This window comes from Sceloporus occidentalis, unplaced genomic scaffold (assembly GCF_023333645.1).
Source record: "Sceloporus occidentalis isolate IW3139 unplaced genomic scaffold, rSceOcc1.0.p SCAF_5, whole genome shotgun sequence".
NCBI classification, from domain to species: Eukaryota; Metazoa; Chordata; class Lepidosauria; order Squamata; family Phrynosomatidae; genus Sceloporus; species Sceloporus occidentalis.
The window spans coordinates 46,844,950-46,867,160 of record NW_028316985.1 but is presented as its reverse complement, the minus strand read 5'-3'; the positions used below and the strand labels follow the sequence as shown (position 1 = coordinate 46,867,160).

Genomic DNA, 22,211 nt, shown 5'->3' with positions numbered 1-22,211 from the left:
AGAACAGAGGTAACAAACTTAGCTACACAAAGGAATTGTGAAGGGGAATAGTGGGAAATTTATTCATAATGGCAAACCTGAGGAACTTCACAAAATCCACTCTTCCCTTTTGCAGTTTCATGGCTCTCACATATATCTTCTACCACCTCTTCATTATTATTTTTCATTTCTGCATCAATTTTGGAGGGCAGGTTAGTAGTTTCATCTGAGTCAGACTGAATGCAGTTCTCCTTTTCAGGACAAGATTCATGTCTGCTTTCCTTTTCTTCATCATTACCACTTCTAGAATGTTTGCAGATTTCTTCTGTTTCTTTTTTAGATATTTCCCATTGTTGGTCAACATTATCCACTTCAGCAGAAACATTTTCCTGTTCAATAATGTTTTCTGCTTCTGGAGAGCTGCATTTTTCAGCTTCTGAGCTTGCCTTTAAATCCTCTTGTTTTCCCGCATTTTCAAATTGTGCTTCTGCAGCACCATTGACAGCGACACCTTCAGCAACCTCCTGGGATTCATCTATAGTGTGTGTCTTGTGGACTCCATTGTTTTTACCATTAATCATATTAACAGAACTTTGATGGCTTGACTTGGTTTTATCTAACAGTGTTTTCTTAGGTGGATGTTTCAAATGATTGTGCTTAGAGAATGAGTTAATTGAAATGGGGGTATTAGCCAATGAAGTTGTTTCACATGGAACATTCTGATATGGGAGATGTAATGCAGCACAGAAAGAAAAAGTAGCAGATTGTAAAGGAGTAAATGCATTTTTAAAAAAGTCTTTATACTGTATATACTAAAACTTCATTACCTCTGAGTTTGCTTTTGCACTTTTATTCCTATCCTGTTGATGAGAAAATCAGTTTCTCCTAATCTCAATTCCATTTGAAGCAGAAAAAAGTATACATCAGCTTTTCCCAAACAGGAGCCTTCCTGATGTTTTGATTTCAGCTCCCATTCCCCCTCTCCACTGAATGTAATAGCTGGGTCTGGTGAGAACTAAAGTCCAAAATAATATGAAGAGGAACAGGCTGATAAAGGGTGATCTGACCCAAAGTGATGCAGTCGGCTCTTTGCATCCAGAAGGGGTTCCATTCCAGATCTCCCCTCCCCTCCGCAGATAGCAAAATCCGTGGGACCTCAAATCCAATTCTTCCCAATAGTGGTGTCACCTGCACATAACTGTACTGGCATGGCTGCATGCACAGATCACCATTGGGGAGAACAGGGTGAGGCCATCTGCAGCTGCTCCAATACATGGGTGGTAAGCCCACAGAAGTGGAGAGCCAACTGTATTTCCAATGTTAGCCAATCAGATGTTTCCAGCAAGTACTCTCAGAACTATACTGGCTCAGAACAAGGAGTTTACATTTAGCTATCATAGTTAACAGGCATTGATTAAGGCTGAACAGGCCTTTGGATATGCTTAATTATTGTCATTTATACATCATTTTCAACATGTTCATACCATTTTTCAGGGCAGAAAAGCCTCTCAAGGTGGCTGAAATAGGCAACATAAATGTTTTTAAAATGTCTCACACACAACAAAACAAGAAAATATAAAGCAGCAGCATTAAAGTCACGTATGTTATAGTAATTGTCATGTCTGTTGGCAGTGAAATTTATTAAGCTAACCATGCACTGAGTGAAAAAGTAAGTTCAGATATTACTGTATTTTTGTGTGTTCAGGTGCCATGTCCTCTGCATCCAAGATGAAACTAAAATATGTGTCTGTACAATCAGTCCTGGGAACTGTTCAGACAATAATGACCTCATCCTTTACTTTTACACACCTAAGATAACTTGTGTGATTTTTACTCAGCTCTCAAATACTCAAGAAGCTCCCTATGAGGCAATAATGCCTCCCTACAACATAAAACCTGAAGGTCCTCCTGTTGATCAGTACACTGCTAATATTCCAGAGTAAACAATAATAGAAATGTGTGAGTTTTAACATATGGAGTTTTCCCTGTTTTTTGGGGGTTGGGGAGTGGTTAGAATCTACACATACATCAGAATACTGGAACTGAGAACATCAATAGCTTGGAGAAATAATAATAATTTAAAAAACCTCTAAAGACTGCTTGTTATGTGTGTATGAACATATGGTTGTAGGCATCAAGAAATAAAAAGTAGTTTAACATACCGAAGGTCTTGAAAAAGTATCCTTAGAAAGCTGCTTCTCCAGTACAACAAGTCTTTCTTGTAAGTATCTGTTTTTTAAGTGCAAATCTTCCACAACAGAATCTCGAGGAACAGCATACTGAGTCCTGCACAGAAAAGTTCATGAATACCAATGCTTCAGAAGTCCACAAGCTGATACATGCTTTATGTTCTACACAAGCTTATGTTCTATACAAGCTTTTTGTATGAAGGCAATACTTCAGCATTTTACTTAGCCATGTCTAAGTATTAAGAGCGTTATAAATACACTTTTCCCTCCATATTTGCTAGGGCTAGGGCACAAGACCCCCATGAACATGAAAAAACCTCAAATAACAAAAACACCATGTTTTTACCTGAGAGGACACCTCTCTAGGAATCTCTAGGTCCTCCTGTGCAACTCTGTGGTCAGCATCTGCCAGACATTGACCATAGAATTGCACTGGATGAGCTACAAATGTCTAGTGGGATATTCTCTCTAGGAATTTAGGTCCTTTAGTGTGACTTTTGGTTAAAGCTGACCACAGAGTTGCACTGGAGGACCTAGATATTCCTAGAGATAACATATTAATCAAATCCTTAAATATCAAAGCCGCAAATATGGAGGGATGAGTATATAATAGTTAACTGTACTCATGTAACATAAGCCATCTTCAGAACCATTTTGATTGAAAAGCATAGCATAAATTTAAAAGGGGGGGGGGGGGCTGATCCAGGATTTTCCACTGCAAGAGGGAGCACTTCCTGAGTAGAGTTACTTTTTTCTGCTGGAAAGACATAGGGGTGTGCTTCAGCTTATTCTTCCTGTTCTACAACAACCGGCATGATTTCCCAGATCTTCTATCCCCTTTAGCAGATTTTCAGGGAGCACATAGCACTGTGGTGGGAATTCTAAGGACAGGAAATCAGGAAAGATGACCTGCCCTCAACTTCTACTATCAAAAATATTCTCTTGCAAGTGAAAAGATTCCTTCCATTCCCACCAGGCAAATTCAGCACCTAAACCAAAATCCTTTCATTTAAAAAAATTGTCTACACATATACAGATATGGTTCAGATGCAACAATGAACTATGGTTTATTGTTACATGCACAAGTCTCAGGCTTGTGCACTGTTACTACCCTTACAGCATAGTTCCAAGAACAAACCAGAAGCTTTTACTTTTATTTTCTGTCAAACATGGATTGTTGTTTCATCTCAACCTGAAAGGATGGCTAATCTTCCAACTAAACTAAAAGGTGGGGGAGAGTATAGACCACAGTCAGACATAACTGTGGTTAGTTAAAAATGGAAATAAGCTGATTCAAATAATCATCACCCATATTTTAGTGTTATTTCTAAACCAGACATTTACCTTCTATATGATCTTTAGATCACCACTATGGGAAAAATCACAATACAAATAATCATATAAAAGTATAACATATTTAAAACACCACCTAACAAGAAAATGCCACAAAAATACTTATCATATAACATGTTTGCTCAATAGAAGCATTCCCCTTTTTTATCACTTATTCTCAGTTACTGTGTTGATATATGTTTGATTAAGAAAAATAAAAAAGGAAGAACATTCTTAGGTTCTCATACTTCAAGTGAACAATTTCATTCTCCAAATCCATGTTTCGTTTTCGAAGCTCTTCAAGCTCTCGTTCTGATTCAGAGACTCGTGCTCCAACTACCTGATCAACAGTGACACCACAGCTCTTGAGCTTCTTCTGCAAAACAAGCTTTTCTTTATCAGCCCTGTAATATTTAATTAATCTTTATTAATATGATGGTACAATTGTTTCTATGAATAAATTATATCAAAAGATTTGGTTTCATCCTTAACTGAACAATCCTATGTACATATATTGAGAAATAACCACAGTTGAATTCAATGGGACAACTCCCACTAAGTATATATAAGATGGAAGCCTGGTCCCTAGCCAACTTTATGAGGAAAACTTCATCGTGAAAAATCATTATGAATTTTCTATTAAAACAAACTTACTTGGAAAAAAGTTCCTTTACTGTGGTTAGCTGCTTGGTTAAAGATTCTACTTCTTTCTCCTTTTCTTTTAGTTTGTTCCTCATTCCTTCAGTTTTAGTCTGCCATTTTTTACTTTCTTCCCATCTAATTAATTCTTCCTTTTGGCTCTGTAAATGGTCAAAAAGCAAACTACATTGTCCTTAGAATCTACTTTTTTTTAAAAACAAAAAACAAGAAACCAATCTTGATCCCAGTCTGCTTATTTTTCTTAATTTTTTTTTAAATTTTAAAAAAGTTGTATACTTAAAATTATATATTATAAATAAAATGCCATATTAGGTACCATATTAGGGATTTATTGCAAAGGTGCATTTCAGGTTGTACAGAGAAGGAATCCAGACAAATCCAGGTTTTCCCATCACTGCCCAGATAGAGGTAGGAAGAACAATATAATCTTATGATAATTGAAATAAATTTTGATGCCTTCTCCCACTCCCATCTTAAAGACAAGTTCATTTACTAACCACATCTGAAAACTAAGAGCTTAGAACAGTGATGGCAAACCTTTTAGAGACCGACTGCTCAAAATCAAAGGTATTTCTGCACTGGGTGTTACGAGGTGCTGGGGGGGCGGGACTTCCAGGGGGATGGGACTTCTGTCTTCTGGGGTGGGACTTCCAGGGGCAGAATCTCTCCAGAGACAGCTGAAAGCCTGGGAGGGCGAGGGGAAGAAGAATAGGCACATGCCTGTTCTTCTCCCACCCTCCTGTCTCCCTGCATGCCCTTAAAAATGGCTTTGTATGCTAGAGAGGACACACATGCCATAGGTTAGCCACCATGGGCTTAGAAAAACAGCAGAAACAGGAAAGACAACATAGGATCCAACTTACCATAGAGAAAACCTCAGCAGCCATGATGGGAGGAGTTGGATTTCTCCTCTCAACAACCCATGCACCTTCATGGTAAGTACTGTGTGACAATCTCTGGATTGGTGAAAGGAGGAATCCATACAACAAAGAATATGCTCAACCCCTCAACCTGAATAAAAGGGGGGAAAGTAACTGTGTCCTAGTATCTAACCACCTCTTGTAGCACTTTCCTCCAAAAGTTGGCATCTGCCGATCTGAACTTGTCATTCTTGTAATAATAATGTATTGCTTTACAAATGCCAATGAAAGAATCTTTAGTGGAAAACATTGCCAAAGTGGTGGCTGCCCTGGTAGAATGTGCTATTACATTAGCCAGGCAAAGAATCTTTGCTAAAGCATATGCCACCAGGGTGCATGCTTGAGCGATGTGGCAATTCGCCTCCCAATGAAGCCAAGTTGAAAGACACAAAAAGTCATGTCGAAATGCCTTAATCATATGAATGCAAATTTTCAATGCTCTGCACATATCCAGATTGTGTCATAACCTCTCTTGTAGGTACAATGGGTTAGGATAGAAGGAAGGCAGAATAAGTCCTTCAGATGTGTAAAAGGTAGAAAGCATCTTAGGCCTGAAGGAAAAATCAGGATGGAGAAAAATGAAGTCTATATTAAAGGTGCAAAAGTGCTCCCTAACCAAGAAGGTTACATGGTGAGTGGATGTGATTTCTACCAAAAAGACAACTTTTTAGGAGAGAGGACTCAGGGGAACCTTGTTGAGTAGCTCAAACAGTTGTTTTGTGAGCTGCTTCAAAACTAAGGGAAGGCTCCATGATGGGAAATGATGCCTGACTGGAGGAGAAATTTTAATATCCTTCCTAAGAAACCTTCTTACATATGAGTGATAGGAAAGTGAGGCCCCATGGGTGTTAAACAGAACTGAGGATGGAGCAGCTGCCTGTCACTTTGGTGTATTAAGTCTGATGTCTAAATCAAGCCTTTTTGCATGAAAGCCAGGAAGTGTGAAACAGAAATCCTGTTCTTCTGAAGGAATTTTTAATTATGATTTTATATTGTGTATACATGATTTTAATTGTTTTGAATTTTACTGAGATTTAAAAAATGTTTTTATTATCTGCAAGTCGCCTTGGGTCACTCCTAGGAGAAAGGCAGCATATAAATGAAATAAATAAAATTAAAAAATAAAATACTAAATAAAAAATTGATTTATACCACCTGGTGAAGGCTTTCCATCTAGCCTCATAAATTCTTCCATTAGACCACCTTCAGGAAGACAGAAGTATATCAATAGTAGAAGTCACATACTACCTGTATTCTTTTAAAGCTCTCTGTCCAACTTCCAGGTGGCTAACTGAAATCAAGCCACATCTGGATGTTGAAGGGGCCCTCTGTTTCACCCCTCAGAAACCTTCTGGCCATGATTTCTGGCCATCCCCAGGGGAAATCCAAAACAACTGGATGCTGATCCTTTGTTCTTGCCTTCTCTATCACAAGACATAGAGGACTGCACAGCACAGCACAGCCACCACCACTGCTATTGCATCCCTTTATATATCTCCCTCATGCTCTAACAGCATCTCCACAACGTCCTTCTCAGGCACTGATGTGGCTCTGCAAGAACAGGAGTGAGGTGCTGACTCCACCAGCATTTGCTTGCTTCAGAGGAAGGGGAGCTTTATCTTTGCTCAGACGAGACCCACCGTCAGAGTGGCCTAGGTCAGCACAATCCCCTGGTGTATTTTCTGAAACATGACTTAGAAGAGATTTCTTCTTCTTTTTGACAACATTACCTTCTCTCCTTCTGGAGCTACCACAGAACAGTCTGTGTGTGTGTGTGTGTATAGGAACAATTTAAAGAAAACACTAGCAAGAGGAAGGCAGATCAAACTGGAGGTGTCAATAATAAATGAGCCAACAAGAGATTGAAGAAAAGCCAATGACAGAATAGGAGGAAATAAGAAGAGCACTACTCTGGACACAGACAGTGTAGTCATCAAAGTCTATTTCAGTGTGACCATGCCTGTGTCTGGGCACTGCTGGGACAAACCCAAGTTCTGTGGATTCCGCATTTCATCAACCCAGAGAATGGCATCTTCCCTTTTCTCTTTAAAACATCTCTTTTTAAAAGTCTGTATACATATAATTATCAATAAAATGTTATTTCCCTTTACATTAATAAATTCAGCTGGGTTTTCTATTTTTCTATTTCCTTTTACCTGTTTCTTTATGAGACAAAGAGCCCATCCTGCACACCAAAAATGACATAACTCAAAGATGGAGGAAGGGAGCAAGACAGATCATAGAGAATGGCAAATACCAACTTCATAGTGTGCCTCTCATACCTTGTCTTCCCTTGGACTTTTCTTTTCTGACTCATTAGTTTTCTTTCCTAGCTCAATTTCCATCTTCTTGATTTTTCTTTGAAGCTCATCTATCAGAGATTGGTCATCAGCTTTACTCTGAAAAATCAGGAATAGTTTAAACAACTTATGATTGCTTTACATCATGGTTCATTCAATACAGAGACTATAGCATTCTAGAGACATTATAAAAGGATAATTAGACTTGCTTTGCAAAAGCCACTGAAATAAATTGGGAGGGGAGAGGAAGCAACAATGATTGTTGGATTCTTGTTACGTTCTTTAAAATGCAGATTCCTATTATATAGCAATAGCAAACAATAGCAAGTACATTTCTATATTGCTTATCAGTGCACTTAATCACTCCCTAAGCTGGTTACAGTGTGTAAGCTAACTGACCCCAACAAGCTGGGTACTCATTTTAGCGACCTCGGAAGAATACAAGGTTGAGTTGACCCTGAGCCCCTGGCTGGTACTGAACTCACAACATTGTGGCTGTGAGTGAGTGGCTGCAGTACAGGCATTTAACCACTGCATCACAAGGGCTCTATATTTGGTTTATTTAAGTAGCTGTAAACTGCTGTGTAAATTACTGAACTATATGATGAATATCTGAGAAAAAAATTAATGTTTTTCAGATAAGCTAATTTTATGTCTTAAACTAACTACATTTACTCTGATATATTCATAGATACCTCCATAATCTGATTATTAGCTATATATGACCAAGTCATAACACTTGTATGCAGATACGTAAAAGGTTTCAACAATGAAAAATTCCAAACCCCAAAGAAGTGTCCTATGACATATACTATTTACCTGAACTGAAGTACTTAGTCTTTTAATTCGCTTTTTCAGTTCTTCATTTTCTTTTTCCATCTCATCTTTTTCTCTTAGAACTTTCACATGGGCTTTGGTTTTTTTCTGAAGTTCCTGATTTAAATCATCCAAATCATCTAACAATGAATTTTCTTTATTTTTGCTTGACTTTAGAGCATCTTTAATTTTGGAAAGCTGGTCATTTAAATCTTCTATCTGAGTCTGAAAAAAACAAATGTTGTTGAAAAGGCATGGTATTGATGATTAACAGTGAAATGGATGAATATGGTTTACACTAACATGTTCTAAGAACAGTTCTAAGCCTTTGCTCCACCAGATGTTTTGGGCTTCAGTACTGGAATCCTCAGGCCATGTGGCTAATGGTATAGGATTCTAGGATTTGAAGTCTGGACAAAAAAATGGTTGAGAATTATTGCAGTGGGAGAAAGCAGCCACAAATCAGCCACAACGGACACATTACTACAGTACTGACTGGAGATCAGAAGACTATGACTGAATGAATTTCTATGAAAGAATGATAAAGGAAGGGCTACTGCCCATTCCACAGCACACAAGAAAACTCAGTTGAGTCACAGAATCACAGAGTTGGAAGAGACCACAAGGGCTATCCAGTTCAACCCCCTGCCATGCAAGAAATGTAATCAAAGCATCCCCGACAGATGGCCATCCAGCCTCTCTTTAAAGACCTCCACTACACTCTCAGGGAGTTTGTTCCACTGTCGAACAGCCCTTACTGTCAGGAAGTTCCTCCTAATGTTGAGGTACAATCTCTTTTCCTGTAGCTTGCATCCATTGCTCCGGGTCTTAGTCTCTGGAGCAGCAGAAAACAAGTTAGCTCCCTCCTCAATATGACATCCCTTCAAGTATTTAAACAGGGCTATTTTATCACCCCTTAACCTTCTCTTCTCCAGGATAAACATCCCCAGCTCCCTAAGTCGTTCCTCATAGGGCATGGTTTCCAGACCCTTTACTATTTTAGTCGCCCTCCTTTGGACACGCTCCAATTTCTCAACATCCTTTTTAAATTGTGGTGCCCAGAACTGGACACAATATCCCAGGTGAGGCCTGACCAGAGCAGAATAGAGTGGCACTATTACTTCCCTTGATCTAGACACTATATTTCTATTGATGCAGCTAAAAATCACATTGGCTCCATGCTGCTGATTCAACATGAGAAGCTGATCCATCTATCTTAGTACCATGCACTGTTACTGATAGTGGGCTTACCAAATATTTTGTCAGAGGACATCTAAGACTATATTTGTTGAAATGTCATGTTTACTACTGTTCCTGAATGGTTTGCATGTGGAGCAGGTACATGTGTGCAATGAAACTGAGGTTTTAGACTAGGCAATCTGGTATCCTATTGATGTTTTAGACTAGAGTTCCCATCAGTCCCACCCAGCATGGCCAATGGTCAGGGATTATGAAAACTGTTGTCAAAAACAATGGCTGAGCAGCAGGCTGCATTCTCCTGTTTTGTGTTGGGTGAGTTTTGTGTTGTGTGAATACAAAAATTGAAACCTGTGGTTTTATGACCCGAAAACACACTTGGGAACATGAAAATACAATGCTCCTAATGACATCTGAACCCTATTATGTTTTATTTTTATATCAAAACAAAATAGGTAACATTCTACAAGCATGCTACTTCCTTCTCACCTTCAGTTCCTTTGTGTGTTTGTCAACAATCTGCTGGACATTCATATGTGTCTCTTTTTGTGATGCTATAGAAATAATTTGTTGTTCAGCAGCAGCTGTCATTTCTGCTCGGAGCTCCAGGAGTGCTTTACTCAAAGCCTTCAAATATTTATAATTATTGAAAATATAAAGAACTTGTACAAAACAAACAAACACCAATGCAAATAAATATTGACACCTTTTTAATTAAAATTAGGTAGTTATATGCTGACATGCTTCACTGGCAACAGAAGAAAGCAAGCATTTTCTCTTTAAAATCGCAATATACATTTAAAAGGCAGCATTGATAAACTTGCCAAGAATACAAAGTGGCCAGAAATTGCCAAGGGCCCAAAACAGATGGGCCAAATGCCACAGTTTCCAGCCATGTTCAGGGCATAGTGTTTAGATGATGCATGTGCTGAATGTGGCCAGAAACCGAGCCAGCACTGCATTTTCCAAAAAGAAGCAGGCCAAAAAGGAGCGGAAAAATCTGCTCCTTTTCAGTAGCCCAACTCAGGACTGCAGTGGCAGCCCAGATTGAGGCTGGGCGAGTGCAGTTGCTGCAGCCTCGATGCGAATGGCGCCACAACAGTCTCACCACAGTCCTTTTGGTATGTCTATTTCAGGCCAAGGTTATCTAAACCTAGATTTACAAATAAAGTAATCTAGAATTCACTGACCTCTGTCCCAGATGTTGCTGCCTTTTTTTGATGGGAGTTATATGTTTTTGGAAGCAGTGGCTTCACATGTGATTTCTGGGCTACAGGAAATACTCTAGCCATTTTGTAGCCCAAAGAGCCCATATCATCATTACCATTAAAAATTGCAGCACAACAATGGAAAACATCTGGCCATATTTTTCATGAAGCTAGCCACTTCCACATTAAATCAAGGTGTAATGGAGCACAAGCACTGGATGTGAGTTGATCAGCCCTCCTAGTAGCCTCCTAGGAACGCCAATTGGCTTGTAAGAAGGTGTTTGTTTCCTGCACTCCACAGTTTAATGCAGAAGTAGCTAGTTTAATCCTAAGAAACCAACTTTTTTTTTGTTTCCATCACATTCTGCTATTTAATTTTGAGGCACTAGTGGACAGTGCCTCATGAGTTGGAAATACATCCCACCCCCACCCCCATTGCTGCAGACACTAGAAGTTGCCCACCCTACATTTACTATAATGTATGTTTTAGCTCCTAAAAAAAGACTGAGCCTGTGACTTTTGAAAATGGATAGAATTCAATCCAGCACTATTTAATTAATGCACCACTGTATTCAGACACAAACTTGTGTAGGCATGTAAGCAGACTGGCTGAGGAGGAATGGAATAGAATAGTTCATAGAAACCAAGTGGGCTGCTAGAGGAAAGCAGTTCATCCCTTAGGACCTATCATAACGACACAGCATCTCACTCCTCCTCTGCCAACATCCAGTTGAATTAGTAATTTTTTTGGTAAACTTTTGGGTGGCATTATTCACTTTTACTTTTATTTATTTTTAATAAAGCACTTACACATGGCTCTATTCTTAAATACAGCGAACAAGCCCAATCTTGGATTAAGTAATTTTAAATAGTAAAATAATTCCAGTGTCCTAGAAAAAAAGGAACTAGTTTACACTCTCAACTAGTTTACAAGACTTTTTATATCATACTTACTTTCTGCTGTTTCTCTTTTAAGGCTAGCTGATTCTTCAGTCGTTCCACTAGATTTTTCATTGTAGTTGTTGGAGCTCTATTATTTGCTTCCCTTTGGACCTCCAGCTCTGTTTTTGTATTCATTAATTCTTTCTCCATCTGTGACAACAAACTCCTTAATTCATCCACTTCATCTTTCAATTTTTTCTCTTCAGCTGCATGCTTCCGCTCATGTCTAGCACAGCAAAATAATAAATAATACTGACATCTACCAGCTAAGTTGAGCATGTTCCAGATGGACTAACAGGACTGAAATATTACACTAGCTTGTTTATCGTTATAAAGATTCCCAGCAGTGGCCTACAGGGAGAAACATCATCAAATTTCTTTTTGTATTAAGTCAAATCAGATGTATTATGTTGACTTCATAGTCAATTGAGAATTAATCCTCAGTTTATTTCCCTTATGGCTCAAAATTTTCAGAACATATATTTAGGAGAAAGATCATTTAGGTGCCCCAACAACCCACCCTGTATGGGAACTCCCCAGCTTTGCTACTATGTTTGATTTCATGTATTCCTGGGGTCTCGAAAAAAAAAAAATCAAATTCTAATGCACGTAGGCCCAACCAGCACATCTTGATTTCTGGTGTACAAACTATTCAAGATTGGTAGTTTTTTGTGGGTTTCTCAGGCTATGTGGCCATGTTCTAGAAGAGTTTCTTCCTGACGTTTCGCAAGCATCTCTGAAGATGCCAGCCACAGATGCTGGCGAAACGTCAGGAAGAAACTCTTCTAGAACATGGCCACATAGCCTGAAAAACCCACAAAAAACTATGGATGCCGGCCATGAAAGCCTTCAACTTCACACTGGAAATCTCTACGGAGATAAACTGTTGCAAGACACCCAGAGACTGGAAAAACTCTGGACCAGGAAAGCACATCTACTCTGCTCACTAACATTCCTGCTACACTGCAGAGACACAGACACCATAACACAATTTCTCATAACAAAAAGGACCTTCAAATCACCACAGGCCAACTGCAAGCTCTCTGAAGATGCCAGCCACAGATACTGGGAAAACGTCAGGAACAAACTCTTCTAGAACATGGCCACATAGCCCAAAAAACCCACAAAAAACTATGGATGCTAGCAATGAAAGCCTTCGACTTCATATTCGAGATTGGGTTTAGTTAGAAGTGCTCTGTATCTGTAGGCCACTATGTGAACTGAAAAACACATCAGTGTCATGTGTGGCATGAGAAATCTTGATTCCACAATGTCCATCTATTCTGAGTTTCATCAAGGAGCTGAATAATCCTTTAAGAACTACTAAGTTGGGTGGGACAGAACTTTGATGTAATTCTGGGAGGAAACAGACTGCCATTGTTTGCCAGCCATGGGGGGATGGGAAGGGGCCACTGTGTATTGCAAACTGTCAGCATATCACCTATAACTCTGGTTTAGACTTACTGTGCTCTGATGTTATCAAATTCCTTGATTTTTGCCAGAGTAATTTGCTTTTGCTTCTGTAAGTCAGATGATGTTTTCTTTAATTTGTTCAGAAGGGAAGCAAGGGAACTGTCCTGTTCTGCGACTGTTTGTTCCATCTCTGCCAGACGAATAAAGTGCTTATTTGCTGTGACAGCTATAGAAGGTTTTTTCATCAGCTCCTGTAGAACCAACATATTTTAGGGAATAAATATTTCACTATTTGTTTATTTAATGTACCATTCAACTTATGACTTAAAGGATCAGATTACTTCTAGACACACACCTAAAAAGGAATTCATTTAACTGTTCATACCCAACTTTTAGAACAAACACTTCAGTGAAAATTAGCAAATGTTCTATTGATTTCTGTTGATAGTTTAGTATCTTAATATTTTCTCAACATAAATTTTAGTATGATATAACAGATCTATGATGTAACAAAACTCGATATCTGAATGAGGGTCAGACAGTTATTATGGTGGAAAATATTACATCATTATAATACTTGCAAGCCTTATTATATATACTATGCTACTTGTGTAAAATGTGTGGTTCTTCAGATATTCCTAAACTGGAAGTCCCAACAGCCCTAGGCAGCTCAGCCAATGGTGAGAACTGTTGGCAGTTGTAGTTGAACATCTGGAAGGCTGCACAATTCCAACTTCTTTACTTCCTTAGCTCATTACACTAGCCAAATAAATGAAAATGAAAAACAATAACATGGTATTGTAAAGCCATATGAGTATAATGCATTAGCATGGTATTATGCATATGCATTCCAAAGTACTAGTTCACTATTCCTATATTCCCTTTTAAAATTACAATAACTCAACAAAATCAGCAGTGTTTTAACATACACATTCCAAAGTGCTATCAACAGTACAACCTAGACAACCTAAACAGTGTAACACAAAATATTATTAGACTTAGACTCTGGTGATTTTTCTAGAGTTCCTTTTTTATAAATGAGTTACAGGCAAGAATGTTTATCCAGAAGACTATAGGAAAATCAATGCATGAAAGCTTGATGAAATGTAATGAGTTTGGGATAAAGTGATCACAGTTAGATTAGCTCTGATCAAGCAAGAGGCAACTCTGTCATTTCTGTCAGGTCCTCCCACCAAATGTATCCCCTCTTCTATATTCAGCATCCAAGTAAACCTCACCAGAACACACATAAAAATGACTCTACTCCAAAAATCTGCTTTTGAAAGGCTAGAGGGCTATAAGATGTAGTCTCCCAAGCAGTTTCACATGCCATTTCCTGGATCCAAGCCAAAGCAACAAAAATCAACAACTTCAATCTAACATCAAGTTAGAAGATGTCTGCTACTGCAGAAGGATTTTCCTCTCCTCCTGCCCCTGCTGCATCCCTCCATGATGACGGAAAACCTGCTGCAGAGAGGCATTTGAGGTCATTTAGGTTCAAAGACCATATAAGAGACTGTATGGGGGACAGGGCAATTGCCCCCTTTACAGTTTTGCTGTTGGACCCCCCCAAAATAACAATGACTACTCAAATGAGTTCATTATCTTTTATCTCATGCCCCAAATAATCATTTTTTTAAAAAAAAGATGCTTATACTTACCATTGCAGTTTGCTTGAATTTATTAAAAGAATTGTCAGCATGTAAATCTAACTTTTGATGTAGCACTCTGAGGTCTTCTTCATGTTTCTTTGCTATTTCCTCTTGTTCCTAAACAGTAGACAATGCATATTTCTTAACACTACAGAACACTCAAGTAAAGTGAGTCACTAATCTGAGGTCAGAAAGAGAAGCCCAGTATCAATCAAATGGCTGGTCACCTCATATTGACCTGAGAGGGAGGGACTTGTGCCTGTGGTGGTGGCACTGGGCAACACAGCAGGAATGTGTATGTACACAGCTGCCTGGCATCACTATGGAGTGTGCCTGGTTTACTTGCAAAACCTTGAGTAAAAGGTATGTTTTTTAAAACTGGTTTCAAGGAGGAATAGGGTGGATTTGGTGTGGAACTGGCCTTACTTTGTAAAGACAGTCTGCACTGGAATCAGGAATTTGGTCATTCGCCATGAATACAGGTTGCCTTGAGGATGGGGGGAATGATTAATTTGGGCCATGTAGACACGTAAACCACAAAGCTCCAAATAGCAAATAATACACTTCCTTTCTTTCTTCTGCTAATGAATATACAAAGGTACCTGGAACTATCCTATTTTTAGAGTTACATTCCCAAGGGGGATGGAATTACAGTCAGCCCTCCCCATAGGTGGGCTTGCTTTGACTTTATGCGGAAGGCAAGCCCCGGCAGAAATAATGGGGCTTGTACCGGGGCCGCACACCCCATTCGCTGCCGCAAGCACATGCCCCATTATTTTCTATGGGGCTTGAGCATACTCTCATTTCCCCACATGGGGAGGGGCCCCAGAATGGATCCCCTGCATATGGGGAGGGTGTACTATATTATATAAAATATAGAAGAACTATGTTCACATCAGTGAGGCTGTTGGTCTTCAAATATTCTAAAAATGAATTCCATGATCCATTTTTGAACTTGCAATACAACATGAGACCTTCTTATATTTTTTCCCTGTCTTCTTTCACCATAATCCCTCTACTACTTCCTTTTCCAGCCTTCAATGCTTTTCATGTATGGTGCTTGAAAAGTTGCAGGCATGGTCACTAACATCATGATCACTGAAATCAGGCCACATGGAAGCATGGTACCTCTGCATAACACTGCCCAGCCATGAACTCCACTATCAACCCCACAAGTTCCAGGACAACATTTATTTAACTGTCTCCATAACAGCCATCAATTCAAAATTTCCAGAACACTTCATAATAAGATATGTATTTCACACCCTCATAAATACCTCTCTTGCTTTGGCTAAAAGGTGTTGGTACTTTTTCAGCACTTCCTCTTTCTGATTTAATCTTGCTTGCATATTTGCAATAGTCTGATGTGCAACTTTCAGGGCATGAGCATGGGCAGAAGGCTCATCATCTTTTTGGTCAAGCTGTGCTATTATCTTCTCTCTCTCCAGTGACGCTGGTAATCGAAGTCTTAGTTCATTTATTACCTTGTCTCTTGACAAGATATTTTGCTCTGCTTTCCATAGAGCAGCTTCTTTCTCTTTCAGTTTCTGTAATAACAAAAAAGCTATATTACGGAAAACTAAAAATACAAATTACTCTAGGTAGTATTTTTTTTCATATACCAATATTTTCACGACTATATCAGTTATGCTTCAAACATATTGCATTTAAATACTGGTGTTTGATGATATATGAGCAAGCAAATAAAGCATTTCCACAAATAGTTACAAAAGTTTAAACTGCACACCAGTTGCTGAGAAACACACAGGGAAACTATTGCATTCATGTCCTGCTATGGTCTTTCATAGGTATCTGGTTGGCACAGGAGCTGTGTATGTGCACTTCCCCTTCTATCTATGTTTCTAAATTTACAGATAAAGAATGTGTATTTGGGAGGATTAGTACATAATGACTACCAGCAAGATTTTTGATGGGAAAGTTTCATTTTAAATTTCAGTTATTATTTATTTAACATGCTTTTATCCTGGGCAAATTAGTTTTGTACAATTATCAAAATGTCAATAGTAATTCAATTTTTGATTTGGTAATTATGATGTTATGGACTATTTTTGGAGAAAATGCTGTTGCATTTATAAGTTTCATTAAGGTAATAGGGTTATGTATGCAAAGGATAGCAGGGGCCTGAGATGTTAAGAAAGTTAGGGCCCAAACAGACAGGCCAAAATAAAGCTGCTTCGGGCCACTTTGGAAGTGTGCTGTTTAAATGAAGCATGCATCCTAAGAGGCCAGAAGCCTCACCAAAGCCATGCTCCAGTCCTAAGTACTGGAGCGCAGCTTTGGCACAGCTTTGGGCCTCTTCAGATGTGTGTGTCATTTAAACAGCATAGCTCCAAAGTGGCCCAAAGTAGCTTTATTTTAGCCTGTCTGTTCAGGCCCTTAATCAGAGTCAGAGATGTTGGAAGGAACAGTGGCTTCTGCATTTATCCTTGCTAATCTCTTGTCCACTAGGGATGAGAGGCTTTAGACAGATAAAGATTAGGACTTTTAGTCTTCCTTTCCTGCTTGCTTTTCCTTCCTCTTTCAAAAACACTATGGACAGATAACTTTGTCATGTTTAGTCAGGGTTAATTAAGTAACTGCCTTCTATTTGGAAAGCAAAAAGAACCATCCCAGACTGAACCCCTCCACCCTCTCCTCATCTGTTCTTTGATGAGGGAGGACATGTCACAACATGTTTACCTCACCTACATGCCCTTCCTCATCAACCTTTTGTCTTTTAGATCAGTTTATTCTAAATAGAAATACGTTAAGATACTTTAATAGATACTAAATAGATACTTTAGAAAGTATCAGGCTATTGCTATCCGAGAATATATTTCCTTAATAAATGTTCCTCTTGTTGAGGATTCTACACTTATTTTTCTGCCGGCAATTTGGTTCTTTCAAATTCACCATCCTAAGATGGACACTCCTGCTCACTGTGGGTGGAGTAAAGGCTCTAACAGGCCTTTCATTCCAATAATAATCCCTCATTGCTCCATCTCCCCTAACAAGAGCTAGAGGAGAGTTAGTGTCAGGGATAGAAATAATTAAGATATGAGAGAGAGTTAGGAAATAAGCAAGACAGAAACTGAGTAATGTATGTTAGAGTTAGAATCTCTCAGGATTCATAAGTATTAAATAAATAATCTGTGATGCTAAGGCAGGTTACAGACCGCCCATTTGGGGCGGGCTGTACCCGCCCCTTTCCCCGGTGTATCGGGGCCTCAGCTGCCAGAACGGCAGCTGCTGAGGTCCTGATCCGCCGCTTCCCTGAAAAGGGGTGTCCTTGGGGCTTCAAGCCCCAAGGACACCCCGTGGCGGCGGGGAGGAGGAGAAAGGGGCCGCTTGGCCCCTTTCTCCCTTGCTTCGCTGGGCGCAGCCATCTGAAGGCTGCGCCCAGCGACGCAAAGCGGTGCCACAAACCAGGAAGGAGCTCCGAAACGGAGCTCCTTCCTGGTCTGCGCAAAGGGCGCACTAGGCACCCTGGCGCAGAGCGAGGACGTCACGTCCGTGCCGCCCTGTATAGAGGCGGCGCGGCTGTGACGTCCTCATGGCGGTGGCCGTCTGGAACGGCCGTAGTCATTTTTTACGCACAGAGCGCGTATTAGGGTTAGGGAGGTGCGGAAGCACCGCATCTCCCTAACCCTAGTACGCGCTCCGCGCGTACTTTAATGGCAGTGTGTAACCCGCCTAAATTCAATTTCTATTTAACAAATCATTATTTTTGTATTATACACTTGTGCCTCTGATAATGTTACATATTGTGAAGCATGAGTGTCTGCAACAGTTAATACAGAGTACTGTAGTTGTGTCCAGTGGGAAGAAAAGATGAATAAAGTCTTGCACAAAAACCACAAGGGCATTCTAGGAGAGCCCCACAGTTAGTGACTAAAGCAGTGGGATAGGAGGAAGACCACACATTGGTGGCAGAGGTGAGGATAAATGGAAGCCTTCACATTTGGTGGCAGTGAAAGGATTATTGAAAATCATCACATTTGGTGGCCACAGCAGCAGGATTAGTGAAAAACCTCATAGTTATATCCCAAAGAGACTAGCAACACTAGTTTATAAACTAGCCAATTAAACTGGAATACTATGGACAAAAATTGAATGAAACTCCCTTAATTCAGACTTAAATTCACAAGAGAGTTAAACCTGATTTAACAATTTTACTAGTTAATATTAATCAGAAAGCTTATATAATTGCTTGCATTAAGAAATGTAACCACAAATATCTTTACATTTACATTTTATTAGCAGAATCTTCCTTCTCTATTTCACCTAAGAAAACATAAGAATTAAGTTGGAGAAATAGTTTCAACCATTGCAAATCTTCACAAGTATAATACCTTGAGCTAGAAAACTATTTATGTTTTACAATACAAGATAGAAAGGAAGTTATCAATATGAACAGGGACCTGGACACTAGTAATTAATGAAATACTCTATGCCATCTTGAAATATTATCTATACTCTTTTATATAACCAATTCAGTTACCTCTTCTAAGGATTTGCAAGTGACCTGCATTTCCAGGATTGTTCGAACATGTTCTCTAACTTTTCTTATAGCTTGCTCAAGCTGATGTGGAAGTGATAAGCTAGGATCTGGAAATGATCCTGTAGTTTCATCCAACTGTAAAATAGAAAAACAACAACAACAGAATGGCTGCAACTTTTTGATTACTACCTTCAATACAAGCACTAATCCAACTGAAACTAAACAGACATAAGTACCTTGTGAGCTGTACTTAACAGGTCTCTTTGCTGATGGTCATATATGTCTAGCTGGCGTTCTAATTCTACTTCTCTTTGATCCCAGGCCATCTGCCGCTCCTCGTGGAACTATAAGATTGGAAAAAATTATTAAGATTTTTTTGCTTAAAAGTACTTGAGATCAATATAAATATACCACAGATGAAACATGTTTAATTTTATCACCAAAAATGTAGTAAGGCCTGAACTGCAATATTATCTGAAGTACTTCTAAAATTACATTTTAAAAGCTTTAAACCTGGTAGCGCAACACCATCTGTTTTTGTTTTTGTACCTTGTTCTGCTGAACAACTTCTTCTTCCAGGTTACTGATTGTACGCTCATATTCAGAAAGAATACTGTTCAAATATTTGATCTCTTCCTTTTTTGTGGCTAGTTCTCGGTTCAGCTTGAGTTCCTGAAGACGAAGCTCTTCAATTTTCATATGCCACTCAATGACCTGACAATAAACTACAACTAGTCAAACCTCCACAGTAATTTATAGGTAAAGTAGCAAAACATGGCAGGTAAAACAAAACAAAAAAAGTGAGACACTTAAGGAGATTAACTGGGGCTTACAAGAGCATTCTTCATAGAAAACAGCCTGTTCATGAGAAGAAAAGGCAAGCTCCTGTTGCACCCTGGGGCTTGAGCTGATTGGGGGGGGGGGGGGATTCAACCATCTTGCAATGTTATCCATTTTTATGCTTACAATTCATATTGTCCTAACACAGAAGCATTAACAAATCACCAGTGTTATTTTCTTATTAAAAGTTGAAGTCTGTTTTAAGAGAGAGTGCATTACAGCACCTCTGAAATGTAAACTGTTGTTAATATTTTAGGTTAAAAATCAGACTGAGCCAAAATCCTTCACAGCACAGAGGAGCATTAATAAATCAACACAAGTGGCAAATTCAGTTTGATACAGGGGCTATGGAGGACTAAACACTTCTCAAAGCTGTCACATGAAATAGTTAATATCTCACACCTTTTGCGCTCCTCTTGTATCTTTTAATGTGGCTAGTAGTTCTTCTAATCCTTTTAATTTCATTTCCAACTCTAGTGTTCTCTTCTCTGCATTTCGACGCTCTTGTTGAGCATGCTGGATATCATCCAACATTTTCAGTTTGTCATTCTGAAGCTGAATCATAGTCTTGGAGAATTTCTCCTGTTGGGCCAGGGGCAAGGCACCACTAAATTGCCTCCGCAGTGACTGCACAGTCTGGCGAAGGTGCTTGGCTCTGTTTCTCCCTTCAAGCCGTGCATAATATAACGCTTGTTCCTTATCATCCAATTTTTGCTCCAGGCGCATATTTACAATCTCCATCTTCTGAAGTTTTGATATTGCAGACTCTAACTTGGATACTGCAGTAGCCTCACTAATCTGAAGAGCCACGACATGTTGATGCAATTTTGCAATAAGTGTTTTTTCATCCGATTGTGTCTAAACACCAAACAAGATGGAACAAATAAACAAAAATTCTCAGAGGAGTTCTAATACATCTATAAAAAACTGGGTCATTAACTTTCTCAGTGAAATCGTTGAGTTCCATACCTGATAGTCCAAAATCTGCATTCTAAGTGATTCTACCTCTTTCTCTCTGGATTGTTGCCGATTCTCCAAAGCAGTAACTTGCATCTTGGCAATATCAGAAAGCTCCCTTAACCTTGACAAGTAAAAAACAAAAAGAACAAATTGGTTACAGGAAATGGAGGTGGTGGGAAAAATGCAGGATAACCCATCTGAGTGACCCTCTCAGCAAGGCCATATCTATAGGGCACCCCTAAGAGGGTCTGTTATTCTACTTTGGTAGGGGACGAGGTAGTCTTGTAACCAGCAGCATCACCAGGGGGGTTCGGACTGCACCAGGTAACACCCCAGAAGAGGAGGGTAACACCCGATTGGACCTCAGCCCTCCCTGGGTCCCCCTCCCTAGACTTTCCAAGAGACGTATGGGGCATTTCCCGCCCTCCCCGGGTCCCGGCAGCTCCTCCCTGGCCTTTCCCAAGAGCACGAGGGGGATTTCCAGCTCTGCATGCACGCTCCTGCATGCACAGGAAGTCCTGCCCCTGTAAATCCCACCCCCTGCCATGACTGACTGCACTAGGTAACACCAACCCTACAAACGCCACTGCTTGTAACTGCGCTGGCTTTGGAAGTATACTACCAAATGGCTACAGATAGCACTGAAGGTTTCAAACATACTAATAGAATAAAATTCCTCAAAATTATCTGTGTTTTTGTTGTGTGCCTTCAAGTCCTTTCCACCTTGTGGTGATACTAAGGCGACCTTATCATCGTTTTCTTGACACGATTTGTTCAGAACGGGCTTGGCTTTTGCCTTTCTCTTAGGCTCAGAAAAAATAATTTGCCCAAGGTCACCCACTGGGTTTCCATGGCTATTGGGGATTTGAACCCTGGTTTCCAGACTCATAGTCCAGTCAGTGCTCAATCCACTACATCACTCTGGCACACTAGCAAGCATGTCTTAAAAAGAAAATAAATAAAAATAAATAGATAGATAAATAAATAAATAATTCAGTGCAGTGTACCCTGAGTACACTTAGTATGCATATTGATTGTCAAGTCTCCACATTAGACTGTATTGGATCTACAACAGTTAGATATAGATCCTCTCTCTTGTTATATATAATGCAAGAATAAGCAGCATTATTTTAAGGGATGGGATTATGGTCCTTATTCAAATATAACTATAAAACAGAGGACAAAACAAACATAGCATTGTAAGAATACACTTTAAACAAAATATGCCACACTTCATTAAGAACAGCCACTGAGGCTTTTAAAAGCCTCGATTTCAGCCACAATTTAACAATGAGTAACTAG

At 39.4% G+C, this 22,211-nt stretch overlaps 1 protein-coding gene across 5 annotated transcripts in view; it reads right to left on the bottom strand.

Moving 5' to 3' along the window:
- CEP290 (centrosomal protein 290) overlaps positions 1-22,211 on the bottom strand; it is an 82,638-nt gene that overhangs the window by 14,571 nt on the left and 45,856 nt on the right. For 3 of the 5 annotated variants that reach the window (XM_089524004.1, XM_089524003.1, XM_089524002.1), the window contains 15 exons: positions 20,919-21,030; positions 20,352-20,807; positions 19,659-19,823; positions 19,346-19,453; positions 19,110-19,244; positions 15,886-16,155; positions 14,618-14,725; positions 13,008-13,207; positions 11,556-11,769; positions 9,883-10,020; positions 8,200-8,421; positions 7,363-7,479; positions 4,155-4,300; positions 3,749-3,904; positions 2,142-2,265 (listed from right to left, as the gene is read on the bottom strand). In XM_089524004.1, coding sequence (XP_089380130.1) covers positions 2,142-2,265; positions 3,749-3,904; positions 4,155-4,300; positions 7,363-7,479; positions 8,200-8,421; positions 9,883-10,020; positions 11,556-11,769; positions 13,008-13,207; positions 14,618-14,725; positions 15,886-16,155; positions 19,110-19,244; positions 19,346-19,453; positions 19,659-19,823; positions 20,352-20,807; positions 20,919-21,030 — 2,671 coding nt within the window. Of the gene's footprint in view, positions 1-77; positions 699-2,141; positions 2,266-3,748; positions 3,905-4,154; positions 4,301-7,362; positions 7,480-8,199; positions 8,422-9,882; positions 10,021-11,555; positions 11,770-13,007; positions 13,208-14,617; positions 14,726-15,885; positions 16,156-19,109; positions 19,245-19,345; positions 19,454-19,658; positions 19,824-20,351; positions 20,808-20,918; positions 21,031-22,211 lie in introns of all 5 variants that reach the window. The other 2 variants (XM_089524000.1, XM_089524001.1) reach the window with 1 other exon arrangement.